This window comes from Calliphora vicina, chromosome 2, assembly GCF_958450345.1.
Source record: "Calliphora vicina chromosome 2, idCalVici1.1, whole genome shotgun sequence".
NCBI classification, from domain to species: Eukaryota; Metazoa; Arthropoda; class Insecta; order Diptera; family Calliphoridae; genus Calliphora; species Calliphora vicina.
In genome coordinates, this window is record NC_088781.1 from 26,680,132 (window position 1) to 26,700,047 (window position 19,916).

At 28.2% G+C, this 19,916-nt stretch overlaps 1 protein-coding gene across 1 annotated transcript in view; it reads right to left on the minus strand.

Moving 5' to 3' along the window:
* The window catches only part of Gyc32E (Guanylyl cyclase at 32E), a 157,614-nt gene that overhangs the window by 80,634 nt on the left and 57,064 nt on the right, over positions 1 to 19,916 (minus strand). The window contains exon 2 of the mRNA XM_065499909.1: positions 4,679 to 4,812. Coding sequence (XP_065355981.1) covers positions 4,679 to 4,812 — 134 coding nt within the window. The remainder of the gene's footprint in view (positions 1 to 4,678; positions 4,813 to 19,916) is intronic.

A 19,916-nucleotide genomic window follows, 5' to 3' on the forward strand; every position in this document is an offset into this window, starting at 1 on the left:
ATAATTTTTTCAAATGGACCTTTTTTTATTGATATCAATAGATACATTGCGAATAGTCTTGATTGAAAATGATTGCGACTAACGGAACTTAATTTTAGAAGTGATCAAATATTTTAGAATTTAGTTAAAATTACGTGATCATAAATGATTAAATGTGATTAACAGTTGTAATACTATTAACAATTTTATTTTAGGTTTTTGCACCTTTCGAAATTCTGGTGAACTTTAAATTTTGTATGGCCATGGTAAAGAGGTACACCAATTAGAATCGAATATTTTACTGTATCTTAGACTGGCTAATTAGTTTACAACTAAGATTAAATTATTGAGTAAGATAGCTAGTCAAATATGCAGTGAGATATTTGACTCACTGTTAACAGTAAATACTTTGTCATATATTGACTGATTTAGATTAGCTACCATAATCTTTCTTTGTAATTCAATCGTTTATTTCAAAAACCAGCCAAGAAACAAAAAATCCAAAATTGATTTATTGGGCGATTACTGTCTTGTAAAGGTAAATGAATCGTTTAATGCAAAAAAAAAAAATATTGCCCCCCTATTATGGTGTGCAAAGTCGAGAAATTCCTGCTTAGTGCAGAAAGAAGTCAAGTGACAGTGATTGACTAATCTAAATGTTGTATGTATGAATAGAAGTGACCAAAAAAAGCTCTTGGATATTAAGAGTTTTATGGGAATATTTTCCAATGGCCTACAAGCAGAGTGTACTGTAGAACGCGTATATGATGACGAATAGTTATTGCAGAACATGCATGTCATTTCATGTCAAGTGAACCAACTTCTGAAATCGATGTCTTCAAAATTTGACATTTTGGCCAAGCAGGTGTTATTTCTCATCCATGTAACTTATTACCTATTGTTATTAGCAAAATGTGTCCCAAATAGTTTAGATAGCTATTACTTCAGAATTTCGAAAAAAAAATTGACATTTTTTTTCAAAATCAAAAACTTTGCTGACTTTTTTTTCAAATTGGGTCTCAAAAGAAAGCTTAGATATTTTCCTTGAAGACCAATTTGGTCGCTTAGTGGGATGCGAGTGGGATATCTATTAATTTTTGAAGTTTTTTTTTGCAAAATCAAACTTTTTTTCAAAATGGCCTCTTTTTATTTTGTTAAAAAGAAAGCTTTGGTTCATTCCTTTAAGAGGTTTTTGGTTGCATATTGGGGTGCGAGTTTGATATCTATCAAAATAAATATTTACAATTTCTGACAAAATCTAACTTTTTTTCCAAAATGGGCCATTTTTAAAATTTTTTTTTGCTCAAATTAATGCTTAGTTAGGTCCGTTCCATTAAGGGGGTTTTAGTCGATATATATCATTTGTAACTCAAGACACAAAAAATCTAACTTTTTTTTGTTGCTCAAAAGAAAGCTTAGATATTTTCCTTGAAGACCTTTTTGTGGGTGGGATATTTATCAAAATAAATATTTTGTAACTCATGACATACAATTTGTGACTTTTTTTTAAGCAAAATCTAACTTTTTTATAAAAAGGGCCCTTTTATTTTTTTTTGCTCAAAGGATAGCATAGGCCTATTCCTTTAAGAGCTTTTTGGTCTCTTAATGGGTTGCGAGTGGGATCGGAAGACATCGATCTCAAAAGTTGGTTCACTTGACATGAAATCCCCCAAATGTATATATAAATATGATGTTAAAATCTTTAAAAAGTTCATTTGTCATTTTACATTTGAGAAACCAGTCAAGAGCAAACTTTATATTATTTTTTTAAATATAAAAAAATCGTCACCTAAAATGCAAAATAACGTAACAAAAAAAATACCAAAATCGAATGGTTGATTGATAATGATGAATAAGTTAAGAAATAATAGAAAACAGCAAGATTATAATTTGGAAATGAGTTTGTCATTCTGTTTAATGATCAAATGGAAGAAATGAAGTTTATATCATAGATACTTTTAATTCCTCAGTATTTTTTTTGCCCATCACTTTTTAACATATTTGTTACACAAATGGATAACTTTCATAGGAAAAAATGTCAATTTTGTAAAAGTATTTTTTAAGGTAGCTTTCCTAGCTACTTTTCTTTCTTTGATTTACTTTCTTTTTTTGATTTACTCAAAATCAATAATTTGTTGCTTGACTGGTTTTTGAAATAAACAATACAATTAATGTAGTGAGATAGTCGTATGGTACGGATATGTTACTTAGTAACTTAGATTACCCTAAAAAGCGATTAAAACATTTGTCCGGGGACAGTCGCAGAGCTGCCGACCATATTTGCTTACTTTTTTTAATTAAAAACTAATATAAAACCTTATAAACACAATATGATTCTGATAGACTTGTTAACATTCCCAAGACATTTGTAAAATTAATTAAAAATGTATGCAACTTGTAACGAAGTATTATAGAAAAAACATAAATGTAGGAGGGAATTTAAATATCTTTAAAATTAGTAGTTGAAATTACCAATTAATGGAAATAACAATTAAATTTTCTAGTGATAACTATTAATTAAAATTATTAGTTACAATTATTAAAGTCTTGATATTATTAATATGGTATAAAGTTTGTGCTGTTTATTGTGCAACGGGTTAACTTTTGAAATATCATTTTGTTATTTTCATCATATTTCACAAAATAATCGAAACACAAAATTGTGCACTCTGGCGTGTGATTATTGTGCTAAAACAAAGTTGTGGCATGAATTGACTTTATTTCCACGAATTCTATTTTAAACACTAGTCGAAATTTAAACAAGTAAAAGTGTTAGATTCGGCTGAGCCGAATCATGTATACCCACCATAAATATGTGAGTATACATTAGGGGGCCTAATCGGGAATAATTTCCCGAACATATCTATTTAGAAATTTCTGTATTTACAGTATTATTTCAGCACAGATTCATTGTGATTATTTAGGTTCATATAAAACTTGTTTATGTCCAATTTCATCATTATAAGACAATTATGAATATTTAATTCATTCATTCTCTTGCCCGATTTTCGGCATAATTTACAGATTCATGACTATTCAGGACTGCTCAACCAGTATTTCGGGGAAATCTTTGTATGGGGGCTAGCTGAAATCGTGGACCAATAATGCCCTTTTTTAGTACCAAACAAACCTTATGTTTGAGTTTTATTGTGTTTTCAACAGACAGACGGTTGGACATAGCTATATCGTCTTAGAATCTTATAAATACCCAGAATATATTATCCGAGAAATATTTGTATGTGTTACAAACGGAATAACACAATATAACCACCAACTCTTTTGATGGAAGGTATAAAAAAGCACTAAAACCACATTTTTTGCTGTTTTCACAAATATATTTAATGCATAATTATAAAGTTTATGAACTTTAATTTTTTAATAAATTCCAAACCACAAACCACACAAGCATACTTACGGTTATATTTTCAATTCAAAAACACTCATATGTATATATATTAGGGTGGCCTCGTTTATTTGTAGTAGAAATAAGGTGTCATCAGGTTGGCATCAATATTTGGTGAGCTTGTTTTTATATTTTTGTCATTTGATAGGTCTTCGAAAAGCACTTTCAATGCTTTATCTGAATTTTCGTCCAAATTTAAAAATATTCGAAGTTTTGTAATTTTAAGTTTTGAAATATAATTTTTCAAAGTAATTGGTTAAAATTAATACGTTATTAACCATTTAACGAAACGGTTTTTTTTTAATTTTAAAAATCAACTTTTCAAATTTTCTCTGATCTGATTTTTGCTATATGTTCAAGATATGGCACAGCCGAATATAGCTCTCTTACTTGTTTTATTTCAAATTTAAAGAAAATCAAAATGAATAAAAAAAATAAATTTTCTTTATTGGAAGTGGAAAAAATCATAGGTTTTGTCAAAAATAATGAAATTATATTTAATGTGCGACATCCAAAATTAAAAAAATAATTTCGTTTCTGTTTTATGCCGCAACGCACCTGAACGAAAACAATTCAGATACGAGACAGTGACGAACACCAATGTTTTTCAGTTTTCGTTATCGGCGCCGATTACGGTATATGCGGAATATCCACACGATATACATTTGAGCCTCCCTAATGTATATACAAACAACTTGTGGTATGATCCCACTTATATGGACCCAACAAATAGGGTTCAATATTCCTAACAAAAAATTAAAGTTTAGTTTGGTTTTTGATTACAGTTCTTAAATTTTCAACATAAAACAAACAATAGATCACAGAGAAAATAAGAGAGCAGTAATTGTTGAAATTTGTTTCCTTTTTGTTGAGCAACACAAAATTTAACATTTTCTAATTTGTGTAGAAACATTCATGTAAATATGTATCCCAATACTGGGTGAGTTTTAAATTTCGTTAAAAACTAGGAATTTTGCAAACTTAAAAAAATAGTTTCAGTTCTATGATTCTTTCATATCATACAATACTATTTTTTGTTTGGTTGTATTTCAGGAACATTTCGTTTATGTCATATTACTTTTCTCTCTCCGAAAATCCACAAAAGTACCCTTTTGCTTACAACTAACTATGGTAATGGCATCCTCAAACAAACATAACTTTTGCTTTTAGCAGAACATCGAAATCTCCTTTTGGTGTCCTACTAAATGGCGCCATATTAGTAAGTATTTATACCACAATCACCCCTCACACCCACTTATATTGCAGATAATAAATTCAAATACAAAACACTCTTACCTTATTGGTTGTACACGATAAAGTCCGGTCGTATGGCCAATATCGAATGCTTTAAATGACAAACGTTTGCCAGGCAGCAGCAAAGGATTCTTATTTATGTCCTCCACAGCCAATGGCAGACCTCCAAGTGTCACCTGAAATTTATGAAAATATAAATTAAGTAGAGTAATTATTTTAATCATGATATTTCGATTTGGGAAATTAACATTCATGCAAGAAGATATTTTCCTACAATTGCTTGCTAAAGTTGTTTTATGCAATCAATTGGTACCCATCTCAAGTTGATCTTAAAACAAATGGTGTTTAAAGTAAAAATGAGAAATTAAAGAATATATTGTATGTGAATTAAATAAGCTGATAAGCAAATTATGAATTAATATTAGCAGGTCATTCGAGGAAAAACAAACCATTTTTTATTCGAATTTAAGAATAAAAAAATATTCGAATAATCAATACTCGAATAAATTTTATTTTTGAGTTAAAATTTAAAAAGAAAATTATAATTTTAAATAATGTAAACAAAATATGAATTTTTATAAATTGTTTTTAAATTTTTTTTCCAATTTTTTTTTTAAATTTTTTTAATCTAAAGTTTTTTGGAAAAACAATTTATGACAAACATTTTTTTGATGCAAAAATATTCGGATTAAAAAATATTTATCCCGATCTTGACGCATTGTAGATCCAACTTACTATAGCCTTATATACATCCATATTGTCTATAAGAATAGGCCAAAAATCGAGGTTGTCCCGGTTTTTTCCTTATATCTCAGACATTTGTGGGACGATTTTGTCGATTTTAAATAGCAACCGAGCCGGAAGAATTCCTGATATATTGATGTATGAATCATTTATGTAAGTTATTTGGGGGCGGAAAAGTTGATTTTAACAAACAAATGGACAGACGGACATGGCTATATAGACTTCGCTATCTATAACGGAATGACAAACAATAATATATATGGGGCATTTCATGTCAAGTTACCAATTAATTTTTGTCGGTTAACTGTTCGAATAATTTAAAATTTACGATTTTCAAATAACGAATAAACCGATTAATTTGTGTCGATTAACCGATTAACCGAAATGTCCTTTTTTGCACTTTATACAAAACTATTTTTCAAAATTTAATTTCTTAACTCGTGAACATTCCCTTCTAACAATAATTTTTTGAAGTATAATACGAAAACTGAAACTAAGGAATTTGGAAATGACATTTTTTCTAGAATATTCTATGATGAACTTTGTGATAATGAATTGAAGGACGACATGGTAATAGACGAAACTAAAGACATTACTGAAAAGAGTCTTTACTGAAAAGAGAACTTAACGAAACTATTAAAGTATTAGATATCTAAAAAATATGCTTAGAAAAAACTGAGAAATTGGATACTTTTTATCATACCTAACTTTCGATTTTTCCAACATCTAAAATCAATGATATAGTTTTTTCAAGTCAAGTTTAATTAAAACTAAAAAAAGTCTTTTAAAATTGAAGCATTTAAATTACATTCTTTTTTTAAAAGATTATTTTAGAAGATATCCCTAAAATCGATAAAAAAAGAACTCACATGTGTATATTTTTATTTATTGCTTTGTTGAATTTTTACGTTTTGTTTGTTTTTTATGTTTTTGTTCTTTTTATTAACAAAATGCTTATACAAGTATACAAAATTCGTGTTTTTCTTTTCAATTTAAAATTGAAATTATTCGGTTAATCGAATAATTTTATATTAACCGATTAAATCTAAACCCCGATTAATTATTTGCTCGATTAACCGATTAATCCAGTAACCGGTTAATTGAATACCCTAATGTCAAGTGAACAACTTTTGAAATCGATGTCTTCCGATCTGGACGAAATTTGCACCAAGGTTCTATTGGATAGTAACTCAGACACAATTTTTCAACAAGATCGGTCGTAAACTCTCTGAGTTAGAGGGGGTCAAAATTTGACATTTTGGCCAAGCAGGTGTTTTTTCTTTTCCATGTATCTTATTACCAGGGAAACCGGAACTATGCTCTAAAAAAAGCGTTTTAAGCTCTTTAAATATGCAGTAAAAACTTTAAAATATGCTCTTAAAATTTAAAAATTATGCTCTTAAAAAAACAAACTTTTATATAATTTTTAACCAAAAAATATACTTTTATTTAAAAAAATCAATACAATTCATTTCTAAAAAGGTAAAGTAACATAAAATAAACAAAAATAACATAAACTAAAACAAGTATAATAAAAACTAAAACAAGTATAACAAAAAATAAATACAACATAAAAACATTAGAAATTTAAGTTATGAAAAGGCGGCGAGGGGTATTTTTTTATGATATTTTATATAAATATAATGTCACTTCTTCAATTAAGGTTATTATTGCAATAAATTACAAAATGTTGACTTAAATTTTTAAATAAAAAACGTTGCCTATTAGTTCTTTCGACATCAATTGATGTTATAGGAGCAAATTTAAAAGATAATATTTCTTTAACGCTTAGAACGGTTAAGTTTGAATTAGAACTAAAATTTGATATTTAGATGGCGCTATTATTAAAACAGTGCTTATTTTATACTAGCTGAACTCGGTCCGCGTTGCTGGCCTTTAGAAAACATCTGTTTTATATTGCATCTCGATTTTAATATACAGTGTCGGAAAAAGTCGGTAATCCAACCTTCAATGTTAATACATGTGGTGGCATTTCGGCTGGTTGCAATGAATTCAAAAATTCAGTAGGATAATTGACGACTTGTTCTTCGTTCATTACTGTGTCAATCGATTTGTATTTTATTGTTTCGAAAGGCACTTTCAATTGTATTTGGTCATCGAGCTTGTTAACATCATAATTTTTTGATTAAAAGTAGATTTAATATGGAAATTTCTTATTCATGCACCTAATATGCAAGAGTAAACAAAATTGTTTATCACAGACCGAAAATCAAAACATCTGAATTTACACAGTTACCCAAAAAGGCTTTTCTGAAGATTCCGTGAAAATTTCATCAAAATCGGTCCAGTTGTTTTTGAGTTCATTCGGAACATACATCCATTTTTATATATATAGATGAAAAATGTTAGTATGAGAAAATTTGAAAATCTTCTTTACGAAATCACCGAATGGACCTAATGTATGTATGTGTCCAAAACCATATTCAGAAAATTTCCTTTCCAATGACACCAGTTTGGAGCTAATCGGTTGGATGGTCTCAGAGTCTATAACGGACATAGCTAGAACATTTTTTTGTATTTTATATAAGTATATAGATTAGAAAAAAGCTATCTTTTTTTAAAATTTGAATTTTAAACAAAGGAAGTAAACAACAGCGAAAAATAAGTAAGACAAAATTTGTTTTTGATAAAGTCAAAATATGCTATAAAACAGTAAAATATGCTTTAAAACGCAAAAATATGACATAAATATGCTCTTAAAACAAATATATGCAAAAATATGCACTAACAAATCGATGCCAAAATTCTTAAATAGTTCTGAATCGTGTAAATATCTTATCCATGAGCCTATTAGACTCATCAGAAAAAACATGCATTTGCATATTTTGGTTTCCCTGCTTATTACCTATTGTTCTTAGCAAAATAGCTTAGCTCTTTCTTCAATCTTTCGAAAAAAATATTTAAAAAAAATTAAAATTTTTTAATATTTTTTTCCGAAATCAAAAACTTTTTTGATTTTTTTTTTAAATTTGCCCTTTTTTTCTTAAAATAAAGCTTAGATATTTTCCTTGAAGACCTATTTGGTCGATTAGTGGGATACGAGTGGAATATCTATCAAAATAAATATTTTGTAACTCAAGACATACAATTTTTGACTTTTTTTTTGCAAAATCGAACTTTTTGTTCCAATATTATATTGGAAATATAATAAAAATATTAAAAAGAAAATATTACGATTAATTTGTAATATTAAACAAAGATGTTCATCATTGGAAATTTGCCACATTTATTTTGCAAAAGGTTTTTGGATTAAATATGTAACAAAATATGTAAACCTTGTGGTTACACAGAAAAAAATTATTGCATAAATTTGTTCAATTAATTTATTTTTTGGTTCTATTTTAAACTTTAATAATTTTTTTTAATTAATTTAATTATTTTTTTACTTGGTTGAAGAATTTTCCGAAAAACAAAAAAAATTCTGACGTTTTAAAAGAAATTAAAAAAGGAAAAGAAAAAAATATTTAGAAAAAGTGTATATATTTTAGTCAAATATAATAGTTTTGTAGACAATGTCCTCAATTTGGGCAATTTTGAAACCCTTTTATTCCGAATGGTGGGATGTCATGTTCTTCTATGGATTATGTTAAGCTGCACGGTAAGTACAAACATGTTAGATTGTATATAAATGTCTGTAATTTTAAAGTCTTTGTACATATTAATAAGAAGCAAGCGTTATGGATGTGTAAATGCGGAATCCGATGTATGAAATACATTTTCTTTTGGAGATGACATTCCTTAGGTAAGTACGATTGTATTCCTTTCTTAAATGTACTTAATTTGATGTAATTTTTCTTTTATCATCCATTAGATCTTAGTTTTAGGAATGCGTGCCCGAGCTGACCCCGTTAAAGTTTTGTGGATTCTAATGTTTGTTGATCTTATTATTCCGATTGATCTTAAGGATAATACTTCCATTTTCGGGTAAGTACTGGCTCAGACGAGAAAATTTGTTCAATAAAATTTCTTTGTTTTTGTTTCACCCCAAGGTCAAAATGCAACGTTAGTTGAAGGCTGACACCGAGATAATGCCATGTTTATTTTTAGTTTCTAGTTAAATTATAATTATTTATGTATTTACATTAGACATTACATACATTACATACATTACATATACATATTACATGTAAATTAATTTTAAGCTTTTGTACAATATGTAAAATAATTATAATAATGAAATAAAATTCAAAAATTGACAATTAATTTCAGAATTGTGTTAATTAATATTTTAATAAAATTTAGTGCAAAATTGCAATTACAAACATAATTGATTCAATTAAAAATTTAATTGAAATTTGTGCAGAAATTCAATTATTTTATTTAATACTAATTTAATTGGTTTTTTAACACTATTTTTGTCAATTAAACTTTTTAATTTCCAATTAATTAATAGTATCATTTTGATGATTGGAGCAAAGTCAAACATATTTTTAATTAATATAATCAATTACGTAATTGAACCTCATTTTTATTTTTTTCTGTGTACAAAAAGCTTAGGAAAGAATAATATAACATAATTGCAATGACTTTGTAACAAATGATAACCATTTCGAAGTCATAATAGAAATAATCAACAGTCATGTTATAATATTGGGTGTATGACTAAAAACTGCGTGATTTTTTAAAATGATTGGCTTTTATTTTTAAACTTTTGTACAATATAAATTTATTCAAGGTATTGGCCATGGATTCCGAGCCAAAAAAACTGATCATCTTTTGAGACCAAGAACGAATCAAGCCATTATCGGATACTCAGTTCCAAAGTGAAGCTACACGCAGAGAAAAAATATAGTTGTCCATGGTTACTGTAACCATTTCAATATTGTTACAAGTTTTTTTTAACTATATTATGGTCACAGTAACCATTTACATGATTGTGGTAACCATAATATGGTTAATTTACGATTCACATGATTGTAGCAACCATATATATGGTTACAGTAAACAAATATATGTTTGTGACAGCCATTCATATGATGAAGGACTTATCATATTATGTTGCTCTCGGCTTAAGGCTTATCATAATCTGAGAACAACATATTATGATAAAATTATTCATCATAAATATGGTTGCCACAAACATATATTTGTTTACTGTAACCATATATATGGTTGCTACAATCATGTGAATCGTAAATTAACCATATTATGGTTACCACAATCATGTAAATGGTTACTGTGACCATAATATAGTTAAAAAACTTGTAACAATATTGAAATGGTTACAGTAACCATGCCCAATTATATTTTTTCTCTGCGTGTATCAGAGAAACAAATAGTAGTCGGACAGGGCATTGCATGGAGTATAAAGCCGTTGTTCTCACCAAATACATAGAATTACCTTAAGGTAATGAGCAAAAAAAATATTTTTTTGCTCATTGAATGAAACATATAATTTTGAGGTGGCTGGATACGGTAGTTGATTAAGTATATTTTGTTTCCCAAATATACTTCACAGTTTTTAGAAAAATATGTTTTTATTTTCCATCTACCCTAATGCATACATATTCCTTTTTGAGATTCGAAAGCTCATACAAAATGTCAGTTTAAGGGATCGTAATAATTTTAGAAATTCAAAGATACATGTTATTATTATTGTTTTTCTGAATAAATATCTCAATATTTTTCAATATTTTCCCCGAAGTTTTAATTTAAAAGCTCCCATTATGAACAAAAACTTTGTAAACTAGTGTTATTGATTAAAACTCATTAATTTCAAATATAATTAAAACTGTAGTCAGAACTCTTTCCATTTAAAAAGCGATGGATAAAAATCACACTCAAATACTTAAATTATTCAAAAATCAATTCTTTGTTAATGTCTGCTATTAGCCCTTCATAATAAATTCAAGGCTTCAATATTCAATTTATGTTAAAATTACTTTAAAAAAATTGTCTGCTGATGCCTCTTCAAACCAAACAATAAGAAAACTGCTCTTGGCAATATTTTATGTTTAAAGTGTCCTTGAAAAGTGTCGTCAAGTTCTCAGTTTGTGTTACAAGTCATGGCAATTGATGGTATTTACTGGAACAGATGACTAAGCAAGACGACGTAATTTGTTTGCTTCTTTTTTTTTTAACCAAATGTTAACTACACTAAAGAATCCCTCCATTAAATGGTCAAACAAATGGAAAATATAAAAATTTATTGACCATTTAAGGTACAATTTTGTTAAGGACTTTGGCTTAATGAAAACTTTAATAAACAGAAAGAATATTAATGAAATTCTTTGGAATTAAACAAAATTAATTATGTTTTTTACAAGGAAAAAATAAATTTGATTAATGTATAATGAATAGAAATTATTAATCATTTTTTTAATAAACAGATAAAGTTTTTAATTTTTTTTTTTTGAAGAATGGGAATATTGTGTTTAAATTGTTAAAGAAATTAAATATTTTTTTGTATATATCACTGTTATGTCATGAAAATATAACCATATACGGAAATATAACCATATACGGAAATATAACCATATACGGAAATATAACCATTACGTGATAAAAGACCAAAAAAAAGAGCAGTATCTCCCAGTTTTGACCAAAGTCATGCCATTTTTTTGTATGGGCCTCGAAAGATTTGGGGGAAAAAAAGTGATAATTTTCTCAGTCTCATATCTTGCAAACCATTCGGAATTTTGATTTGATATAACTCTTGTCATAAAGAACAAAATAAAATCAAAAGAATTTCATCTTCAAGATCAAAATCGCAAAAAAACTTTAATAAATTCGATTTTTTTTACCTTTTTTCCACTGCTCAAGTCCATAAAATCAAAAAAACTTCATCTTCCAGATCAAAATCGCCAAAAACTTTAACGATTTTTTTGATTTTTTTAACCCATTATTGCCCGGTACCCGAAAGCGTTAACCAATTTCAATGAAACTTTGTGCGCCGTGGTTTTTAGGTCTAACTAAGGAATAATTAAAGTTTCAAGAAAATGGAACGATTGTTTACTTACCAGTGGGCTGATATGTTAAGGGTTTTCGGAATATTACACAAAAATTTTGTTAACAATAAAATTGATTTTTTCGTAAAAGTAAAGTAAAAAGTTAATACATTTTTTGGAAATAAGTTTACATTTACCATATAAAATAAAATTTTATACTTTTATATGCTTTTTTAAAGCATTTTTGATGTAAACAGACATTGCATACTTGGCATTCATATGTTGTATGGGTATGACAACCCGTTTTCGGTTTCCAAAACGTCTTGAAATACAATGTATTGTTTTGTTAAGGTTTGCCAATTGTGACTAATGGTCTCTTGGTAGTGAAAATTCTTAACTTTCGGGTGGTCTTATACTGGTCAGCAGTTCATTTACAACAGCTGCACGAAATAGTAGTTGCGAAAATGGTTTTATTCCCTCTTTTGTTGAGACCAACACATGCAGTTTCCACGAATTCAAAAACAATGGCCACCAAAATTGTTTTGATCGTACATCAATTCTATAGTTAGCTAACGGATTGTTATGTAGATCCACTCCATCCATATCCAGTCCAGTATGGTGTTTGGTTTTGGATCCACTCTGCCGTGATTTGTCTCTCCAGCGATCGCCGTTTGTCATTTGATGCAGTCGTTTGATGCAGTCAAACACCATGCTTTCAATTCAAAACGAATAGGCTTTCCTTTAATAAACTTCTTACAAGAATGCCTACCGAAATATGGAATCATTTCCTCATCAATGGCTAAATTGTGAGCAAATATTACAAACAGTATGAAACGTTTGTTTCATAAGTCTAAAAATGCTACTAAGTCTACTACTTTACCGAATATATCTTTTAGATCAATGTTGCTCTTTTCAAATAAATTTTTTTGTATTCCCGAATAACCTTTTAACGATAAATTAATGTATCGTTTTATCATTTCGGCACGATTTCATGATATAGCTTTATAAATAATTTGAACGCCAAAATATGGGTCCTTTGACCCATATTCCGGTAATTCATGAAAGCCGATAAATAACAAAAATAAAACAAAATTTTTATATCATGCGGCTCAACAGACAACGTGACATTGTTGCATACTAAATTCACTAGTCAGCAAAAGATATATAAGGAATTTCCCTTTTTTAGAATTTAATACGTATTAAGCGAATTTTATAAATTTTGCCGAATTTGCTACACATTTCTGCCCATTGGTAAGTAAAATTACCACAAGGATAGGTGATAGTATTTCAAGTGTTTAGGTACATTTATTTGAATTATTTTTTAAACGTAATAAAAGTGATACAAATTATTGCTTATAAACAGTTTACTGTTAGTCAATTTAACATTTTATATAATTTGTATACTTATCTCAAAATATGTCCAATTTTGGAGGTTGTCGAAAACGTTCGCCAAAGACACATAAAAAAAAAATAAATATCCTCCAAATTGTTTTTTTAAAACACACTAAATTAAAATGTTTTTGAAAGAAAAGTTCACTTTTTTATACATTATTAGCTTTAGAGCTGTTTAAAGAGCTGGTAAGTGAAATTATCGGCTGGGCAATAATGGGTTAAAACAAAAAAAATTGATATTTTCACATAAAAAATATATTTTTTTCTTCTATTTGTTATTATAACTCCGAAACTATTGAGTCGATTAAAAAGCAATATATATGTGAAAATTTGTACATAGCATGGGGAAAATGTTTTCAAAATTCAATCAATCGAAAGAAGAACATTAACTACTCAATTTTATGTATATAAAATAAAAAAGTTAAATTTTGTGAAAATGAGCGAATTCACAATTAAGTGAATAAATGCGAAAAGAATTAATCGATTTTTGTGTCCGATATCTCATTTTGTTACTATTTTATGCGGCATTGGAACAAAGTAATAAAACTGAACAATTTATGCCGATTTTTCATGAGTTTTTTAAAATACAAAAATTTGCTATTTTCACAAAAAAAAAATTATTTTTTGCTTCAATTTGTTATTATAACTCCGAAACTACTGAACCGGTTAAAACTGTGTAAATTTGAACTTTTTTGAGTTTACGTCAATAATATCGGACTAACCGTTTTTGAGTTATCATAAATTATAAACATCTAAAAAATTCACAATTTTAGAAAAAAAAAATTTTTTAAAAATCTATCCATATAATTAAAAAATTTTACCATTTTTGTACTTTGGTAACCATGATGCATCAAATCTATATAGTGCTTAGTGAAGCCTTTTTTTGCTGTTGACCTGTGTAATTGATACATACATTTTTTTTACAAATTTATTAGTGAAAAAATTTTATGATAAAAAATAATTTTCCCGATTTTGACCCATTGTACCTACACTTACTACATTTTTTTTAAATATTTGTAAAACTTTAGTACTTTATGACAATATGACTTGACTTGAACAAATTCATAATCAGAATTAAAAAGCTTTAGAAATAAATTTCAATGTTCATTTCATACAATTCATGTACAAATTCATTCCAGTTATGAATTTTTATTTTCTGTGGAGATTTGTATCAAATTGGAAAATTATGGCAATTCATTCCATTAATATACAAAATGTTTTCTGTGTCTTCTTTAGTTATATCAAAAAGCATATTTACTTAAAAGCTAAACCAATTATGAGGAATTCTTAACATGCATAGGATTGAATTTATATCACTACAAACAAGAAGTTGCAATAACACTGTGCTACAAAAATATTACAGTTACTTTTTCCAAGGGAATTACGAAAGGCAGTAGGAAAGATCCATCCCAAAAGGGACAACAGTAGGATTTGTCATTTTCGATTTTAAAGAAATTTACTACAGTTATGGATGCTGTTTTCTTCAAAAATAACACTGTGTGTAATTTTTGAGTCATAGAAATAAAACCATATATGTACGAACACCACTACGTGATAAAAGACCAAAAAAAATACCCGTGTCTCCCAGTTTTGCCCAAAGTCATGCACTTTTTTTATGGGCCCCCAAAGATTTAAGGCTTCGGTGTCATTTTTGCAAGAAGTGATCATTTCCTCAGGCTCATATCTTGCAAACAGTTAGGAATTTTGATTTATTCTCTGAGGCAATGTTGTAGTCCTTGTCATAAAGAACAAAAATTGTGAACATACTAAATCCAAAAAACTTCATCTTAAAGATAAAAATCGTAAAAAACTTAAAAAAATCCTATGCATATCCCCGCTTTTTTCTGCGTATTTAAAATCGATTTTAGTTTTTAATTTTTTTCAAATAAATCCTCTTTTCGTTTGCTGTAACATTGTGTAATTAGTAAAACAATAAGCTTAAACAAAGATAGATTTAAGAGTAGCAGAATCGGTAATTAATTAAACATAATTTGTGTAGCTATGTATTTAGCACTAGTTATATAATATTGACTCAATAAATAGGACGTAATACAGTGGTTTAGAAACTTTTTATTTTTAAAATTATTCGGTAGCTCCTAAACTATTGCAGATATTTTAATGGAATTTCACACAGTCAGTGCTGAGGTATTTTTGAGATGAAATGTACATGAGCTTGTAGTTGGAATAGGGGCTAGTGGTCCTCAAAATTGCTCAACTCGGCCCTACAAAATTTTGAAAAAAGCAAAAGAGAAATTTTATATTCAGATATTATTTGAAATATAAAAATAGATATTTGTGTTGACAATTTTTTTTTTTTAATTTTTCACAGACATTTTATAAAATAATTTTGGTACTAATTTTATTGATAACTGTTCAATAATTGCAAAATCTCTGCCAAATTTTTGTAACTTAATTTTTTTACTTTTTGCAGAAGTGTTTTACTTGGCGAAGAACAGCTGATGCTGTTGTTAAATGAGTTAATAACAGCTTCAGCTTGTTTTATATTTACAGTCGACTTTAACGTCAAAAATATACTTTAACTTGTCTATGGTAGACCTAAAGTCCACTCTTAAGTAAAGACGACTTTATTTCTATTAAAATATACTTTATTTCTGACTATGATTATGGGCCAATATCTTTGGCTTTAAAATGGAGTCAAAAATTATGCTGGTGTTTGAGTAGTTTCAAAGTTATGAACAATTATGTGTAGAGAATTTTATTTTTCAATTTTCAAGTCGCGATATTTTTACATCGGAACGAGTTTCCATCGAAAAAGTCACTGATATGAGGAACATATTTAATATATTATGTATGTGGTAAATTTCATTACAATCGGAGATGGTAAATCCGACTCCTGTCCGCTTTCACATGGATCCTCCCAGTACTATCAACATATAATTTCTTGAATTCGGATAAGAAGTGATTTTTTCAAAATCTTTTAGCCCACATTCCAACTACGAGTAAATAAAAGTAAAATTGAAAGCACATCAGCACTAACTACGTCAAATTTCATTAAGATAACTCCAATAATTCACGAGCTACCAAATTATTTCCAAATTAAATATTTCTAAACCACTGTACGTATGTGTAATACTTAATTCGATGTGTAAACAAGCAATTAATATTAAACATACGCTATGTAGCAAATAAATAAATTGTTTCGTAATGGATTTTCTTGAAACATTTGTTTAATTAAAGGAACATAAAGGACATTGATTTTGAAAATATTGATGCAAAAAATTAGATCAATTTGAGACTTCGTTGAAATTATTTTCGAAAATGTAAAATTTAGAATTTGAAATATGTAATTTGAAATATGTACATTAGTGTGTCCCAAAAAAAGTTTTTTTTCTTATTTTCATGGGTGAGATTTTTTTTAGATTTTTCGGATGTGGTTTAGAGGTCGCTAAAAATCGGGTTTATCGGCCTTTTTTTGAGTTTTATTCACAACTTTGTCAAGATCCACGATTTTCATTACTTTTGAGGACACAGTTTAAAAGAGAAATGTCCGAGCTTTATTTTTGTGTGCAAAAAATTGTAGTTTTTATAATGAATTGGCACATTAAGGTGCCCTACATTACAAATTTTCGAAATTTTTCCATAAGGCTTTATAACTTTTAAAATTTTTATGCAAATGAAAAAAACTAAAAATGCAGTTTGAAAGATCAACTAATTCTTAATAATTTAGAGACAACAATTTTTGAATTTGCTTTTACCGTTCCTGAGTTATATAAAGCAAACGAAAACTCTTTTTACACAAAATGATTTTTATACACTACAATAGCATAGTGTAATCAAACTAAAAAAAATTACGAATAATTGTAATGTAGGGCACCTTAGTAAACCAATTCATTGCAAAAACTAAAAATGTTTGCACAGAGAAATAAAGCGTGCACATTTTTCTTTTAAACTGCGTCCTCAAAAGTAATAAAAATCGTGGTTCTTGACAAAGTTATGAAGAAAACTCAAAAAAGGCCGACAAACCCGATATTTGGCAAAAACTTGACTTGAGCGACCTCTAAACCTCTTCCGAAAAATCTAGAAAAAATCTCAAAAATACTTTACGCTATAAGCTTGCAAATTATGCTTGAGGCCCAACAAAAATACATATGTATGTTTTATATACAATATACTATTTTTTGTATTTTTAAATTGAAAATTTGAGTCCATTTTGTTAAAAATTAAGCCCTATATTTGAAAAAAAAAACGGAAAAAATGGCACGTGTTTAAACATTTTATATGTCGAAGGTTCCCTACTTTTATTAGCGCCGCCCCTGGATCATTACGCTCAAATCAAATTTTATTCCGATCGGACCAGCGGTTTAGAAATGCCAGATTTATTTCCAAACAAGCAGACGGACGGATTAAAACCCAGTATGCAAAATGATTCGAAGTTATGTCGAAAATGAATCATTTTTTCGTAAAATTTTATCGATATCGACTTCGATATAATGTCGAGAATGTGCGTGTTTTCCTAAGTAGAGTGCAGAGCGATAAAGAGTCGAAAATTATTTATTATTCTGATTCTAATTTTTATCGATATACTATACCTTTTTCGGTATTAAAAATGTTCTAAATTGATTCGAATTCGATTAAATATATGAACAATTTCGTATACTTTATACCATCGGGCAATTTCTTCTTGAAATAATGCATATTCAATACCTTTATTATTATCCAATAATGTTTCGTTAGATGTGTTTTCATTTTCAAATGCAATAAACTCTGCACATATTTCTGATGTTTGCTGATTATGAGATTCGAATTGTCAAAAACGACATCAATAATTGGCTGCGCTTTTCTTTTAAGACGTCTTTGATCCATTTTTCGTATTAAACTATATTTTTATGAATATGTTATTGTTAGGATAAGAAATAAAATTTTATTTTCTCACAAATTGACAAAAGAATAATATGTATGTATATGAATTTGTCAATTTGTGCAAAAATAAAATTTGACATTAAAAAAAAAATTCGAACATTATTCGCCATTTCTATAAAATATTAAAATACGATATTCTAAAAAATGTAGATTAGATAGAGCATCATAATAAATTCATATTTTCGATTTTAATTCGAAATAAGTTCGATAAAAAGAACTGACTCGAAATGTTGCATACTGGGAAGATATCCGTTCGTCGACTCAGAAAGTGATTCAGAGTCGATCAGTACTTTAAGGTGTTAGACTCATATTTTTGACGCTACAATATAAATTTGTTCAAAATATTGGCCATTTTTCTGGCTACACATGGATTTCAAGCCAAAAAAACTGCTCATCTTTTGAAGCCATGATCGAATCAATCCAATTTCGGCTACTCTGTTCTGAAGATACAGCTTTCTGTATCGATCGAAACAAATACTAGTCGGACTGGGCAAGTTCTGTTCTATAAGACGGGTGCGGAAAAACTTCCCAACCCCTTCATTCTAAATAACACTGTACAACACCAAAAAAAATTACGAGTTCCGACCAATAAATTTTGATAGAACACAATAAATGTGTTCAGCAAATTTATGCAAAATGTTACGCAGAACATTTTTGTAGAATATGTTAACAATCTAAATCCGCAAGGCATGTGTCTTTTTTGTCCTTCTTTTAAAAAGAGCAACAAACTCCAATAAAACAGGGATTTAAGGGACTAAAATGTTTCGCAAAAATATTATCCTTGAAATTTTACTATAAGTCCCTGAATACACCAAAACTGAAAATTCAACCAGAAAGTCAGAAATAAGACACAACAAAAAATCAGTGTTTAAAAAACTAGACTACAAGTAGCAGTAGCAACGAAAAAACACAAGTAGTCTAGTTAAAAAATTAATAAAAACTCGGAGTCAATAATTACTACTACTACTGCTACCTTCACATTTTGGTAGCAGTAGTTGTAGTAGTACTAATAAAAGAAAAATTTAAAAGTAGCAGAGTAATTTATTTTCTATTGCTACCTTAAAAAAGAAAAAGTTTTGCTACTTTTAAAATTTAGTAGTAATAGAAGTAGCAGTTGAGGTAGTAGAAGAAGTAGCAGTTAAGTAGCAGTTGAAGTAGCAGCTAAGAAGCAGTTGAGGTAGCAATAAAATAAGTCAAAAATAAAAATCTTCAGCCAAAAAAGTATATTATGTGTTGTTGTTGTGAATGTATATTTGTGTAAGTTGGTCGTGTTGTAAACAAAAGTTCGGCTTTTTTGTTATACACACAGAAAACACGATCTTTCTGTTAGCAACACGAACATCTGAGACGAATAA